Source organism: Plasmopara halstedii (genome assembly GCF_900000015.1).
Source record: "Plasmopara halstedii genome assembly, contig: Scaffold_650, whole genome shotgun sequence".
NCBI classification, from domain to species: domain Eukaryota; phylum Oomycota; class Peronosporomycetes; order Peronosporales; family Peronosporaceae; genus Plasmopara; species Plasmopara halstedii.
Window position 1 is genome coordinate 2,551,974 of NW_020187567.1, and position 4,081 is coordinate 2,556,054.

The 4,081-nt window shown below is 51.9% G+C and overlaps 2 protein-coding genes across 2 annotated transcripts; one reads left to right on the forward strand and one right to left on the reverse strand.

Annotated features, from left to right (window-relative positions):
* Window positions 1-241: 241 nt before the first annotated feature.
* On the reverse strand, window positions 242-438 carry PHALS_13140 (uncharacterized protein; the record flags this gene model as incomplete). The annotated part of the gene is made up of 2 exons (XM_024728835.1): window positions 242-366; window positions 414-438. 2 exons carry the CDS (start codon window positions 436-438, stop codon window positions 242-244), a joined length of 150 nt encoding a protein of 49 aa, XP_024579273.1.
* A 1,097-nt stretch (window positions 439-1,535) lies between these two features.
* Window positions 1,536-2,170, forward strand: PHALS_13141 (uncharacterized protein; the record flags this gene model as incomplete). The annotated part of the gene is made up of 2 exons (XM_024728837.1): window positions 1,536-1,746; window positions 1,815-2,170. The coding sequence occupies 2 exons, from the start codon at window positions 1,536-1,538 to the stop codon at window positions 2,168-2,170; spliced, it is 567 nt and encodes a 188-aa protein (XP_024579274.1).
* Between the last annotated feature and the right edge of the window lie 1,911 nt (window positions 2,171-4,081).

The following is a 4,081-nucleotide window of genomic DNA, read 5'->3' on the forward strand; positions in this document are numbered from 1 at the left end:
CTTAATTCATTATCGTATTTGCTTCCTCAGAGCAACGTAGAGCATAGGTTACGCTTGTCTATAGTCTTTACATAAAGATACGATGCAGTACAATTGTAGACAAATTACTTCTCAATTTGCCGGCAACCCCACACGTCACATCATAAGAAGAACCTTATCCCTCCTTCTCTGCATCTGCTGCCGCTGTTTCTTTACCCAAGGTTTCATTGGCTGCTAATTACACTTCTTTTCCGGTTGTTCATTAGTCGACGCCTGTCGTGCCTCCAGCTGTCACACCAGGTGTCGACGTTGGATCCGCACCCAGTCTCACGTATTTTCGCCAGGGCGGCCTATCTTCATCTGGAAATTTGGAGAGAGCCAGTCCATCTATAAGTGCTTCATCAGCCGCTCAATCCGACTTGCGCAAGCCCAACTCTCGCTCAACCCATCTATCCCCATGCCATTCTTGCTCTCCTAGGCGCCTCCTTTTTTTGAACTTCCCGTGCCATCTGCATCTGTGTCTGCTGAATCAGGATCCTCGAACGGCGAGGAGACGAACGCGCCTTCCGACGCTTAGCAGTAGTCGTCGCTACTGCTGCTACTGCTATGGACGACGAGCTGATGGGGCTACCTCCCGTTGATACTGCGTCACCCACACCTGTCGACACGCGTCCGACGATCGCTAAGCTGTTGTAAAGTCAAGAGATTATTTGGTGCGATAAAGCCGTGATCGACGCCTTACGCAATTGCATCAAGACACCTAAGCCACTCGCGTGTGACATCGATTCGATCGAGCGCCAGTACGCTGCCCGGCGTGACTGGTCGTTTGTCTCCTCACGCATAGATCAAGCGCGACCTTATGAGCTGCCCCGCGCACGCTATGACATGGTGATTGACACGGGACGCACCTTCGCAAAGCCAGCACTGCAGAAGATCATGGCGTCGCTGACTGGTTCACACCACGGCAACGACGCGCTTGAGAAACTGCATGGCGAACACGCGATTGGTCAAGTGTCGAAACTCCCCGGTGGTAGTCTTCGCCTCAAGGTGAAGGCCAAAGATTCTTGCTTACAGCTTTAACGCACGAAGGTGAATATCACGGCGGCATATTCATGTTCAACAAGGATGACATTCTCGCGGGCAAGTACTTCTTGGACATCTCGAACGTCAACTCAGACACGAAAACGGATACGATCCTGCATCGGCTTTTCACCATCGGGTGCAAGCCGATCTATGACACGTTTCGCGAGGTTAATTTGACAGCTGGCATGACCTTGGTGACGTGAAGAGTGTACTTCCTCTCGAATACTTGTCCTCCGCCACTTGTAGTGAACGGCTCAGTCTATGACCAAATACTGTTTGACAACAAACTACACCCAGCTCAAGGAAAGAACGCGCCGTACCAGTCCGAGCGTTTGCCATATGGCTACCACTCACTGCACGGTATTGATCTGATCACAAGCGATGACACCTTCCCGCGTCCGGATCCTCCAACTGAGCCGTCGCCGTCGCAGACGACGAAAACGCCGGGAAATCAGTCAAAGATGCACGCACAAATGACGACGAGCGGCAAGCCGTTGACCTTGCTGCAAATGGCAGTCGAAGAGACTAAGAAGCACAATAGGAAGCTCCCCCACGTAGCTCCGCATGGCTTACCTACTGGTGCCAACCAGATCACCCAAATTTTGAGTGACCGAGACGATGCGCTTTCAATCTCGATGTTTGATAGCTCAAATGGTAAGATCTCACCATCCGACAGTCCAATGGGTAAGATAAAGGCGCCGCTATTGCTTTTGACGAATGGTAATAGCTCGGACGGTTTCTCGATGGTCCAGAACAAGAAGAAGCGCAGCAAGCAGATTGTACTGTGAATGTGAAGCGACTCGACGCATTAAATACCTCATCTGAGTCGGCTCTCTTCATTGAAAAGCACCACACCATGATAAAGAAGGTGGCAAAGGCAACGCCGATTCTCGAGATAACTGAGTCTATGATTAACGGCGAGAATACGGCACAACTTGACACGCTGCCTAACAAGTTTGCTGAGGCAGATGAAACGTTGCCTAGCATGATTAGACTGATTGAAGATGCAGCAAACCCGGATCATATTGTGAGGTCGGCTGCTGCTTGTTCGCTCGCATTTTACAGTGCGTTGTCGCTTGCGATGACAACGAAGACACGACGTTCTTGACAAAGTGAAAGCGTATCATGGGAATGGCTGTCCAGTCGAATCGCCATGACGTTTTCAAGGTGTGTGTCAGGTGGTGGACCCATATGGACGAAGTCACGGAGCTGTCAGGTGCGTCGAAGGCGCTCGGCATATTTGAGCTCGCGCTCATGTCGATCGCGCCAATACTGCTCAAAACTGATCACTGAATTTAGTACCTCACTGGTCAACCGGTCGAATGGATCTCAGCTCATCACTCACGTTTCCTGCACCCGAACACACTACTGCTTTTGCTTCAGTCGGACATTGGCTTGCTCTGTATGCAGCAGTGACGAGAAGTGCAATGGCGAGGTCATTTGCTTGGTGACTTGGAAGCGCTGCGCAAGCTCGATCGATGTTACCCGGTCGAAGCATCGATGCTAAAGCTTCACGTGGACACCGATGGTCTGGTGGATCCAGCGTCGGGCGGCTTATCCGCTTGCTGCTAAAGTTGTCTCGGCAGTACACCACGCCTGGAACGCCGTGTCTTTGATGACCGTGAATACGAATGGTATTAAGAAGAACGGACACCTGTTTATCAACAACCTTCGCTCGAAGCACTCGATATCGTGCGTTCAAAGAAATAGTTTGGCAGCGCATCGCATCTTTCGACCTTCAGCTTTCATCTCAACTCAAGCTTCAAACACAAACTTTTCGTCAACGACTCAAGCGCGCTGTTGAATCGACCCACGAATGGTCGAAGCAGCGGCGTCCTGACGCTTCTGCGCTTCGATCTTCCCGGCTTTGATACGGCTGTTCAGCTATCGCGACAATCTGTGCCGGGACGCTACCTCGTCGTGAAACTGATGGTCGAACTCGCTCCCGTCTATATTCACAACGTGTATGCGCCCGTCGATCGACAAGAGAAGCAGAAGTTCTTCGCAGATTTGCCAACCGACGAGTTCGAGCACGACCCGACGCACTTTGTGCTTGGTGACTTGAACACACCACTCGACCCAAGATTGGACGGTTCGAAGCCCGATCTAAGCTACGACCCGAGTGGCTCGCGAAACTCTGTGTCGTCGATTCGTCGACACCAAACGCGTGTTCTTCGGTCCACTCCCGCCAAAGAATCGGCTTGACTACATCTTAATGTCAGATAAATTCTGCGACCGTTACTATGATAAGTCCGGATACTTCCTGTTTAAACACGCTGGTGATCACCTTGCACACAGCGTCTCGCTCCGCTCGCGCACGCAGCTCCACGGTCGAGGGTACTCGAAGTTTTTCTGCCACCTGCTTGACTATCCGAAGGTTGTCTCTGCGATCGAAAAGAAAGCCGAGCTCGTCTGGAATCAGTTACGTGCTGCTCAAAACCCCGGTAAAATTTGGGAGACGTGGAAGGTGAGCATCAAGGCGCAGCTGCAAGGCGTGCAGACGGTGCTGCGACGGCAAGATTTGCAAAATGTTGAAGCCGCCCGAGACGCGCTGGATCAAGCTGCCGAGCGGTATCGCGTATCGTCAGACGGGGAGATCAGTGAGCTCTTCGACGAAGCGATGCGTAATTACAAGGAGACGGTGCTAAGATCAAGCCAGTACAGCCAGGACAATGCATTCGACTTCCAAGCATCAAACTCCGAACGTTCCACCAAGCGCTTTTTTGTCCATTGGACACAAGTTTACGGCGTGCCTCCATCGAGGAAGCCATGACACCGAGTGGAGATGTCTCGACGAACCCTCAAGAAATCTCACTGCGATTCTTTGAGCATTGGGGCTCCGAGACGCGGGATGCCAATATTTACCGACTGGAATGGCGCCTTCACCCAATGACGGCAAACAGCGCCAGCTTCTTAACTCGGTCTTGCGTTTTGTCACAGACTCCGACCACAAGATGCTTGACGCTGAGCTGACAAGAGCGGACCTCGCTTGTGCGACCCGGCATATGAAGGCGACATA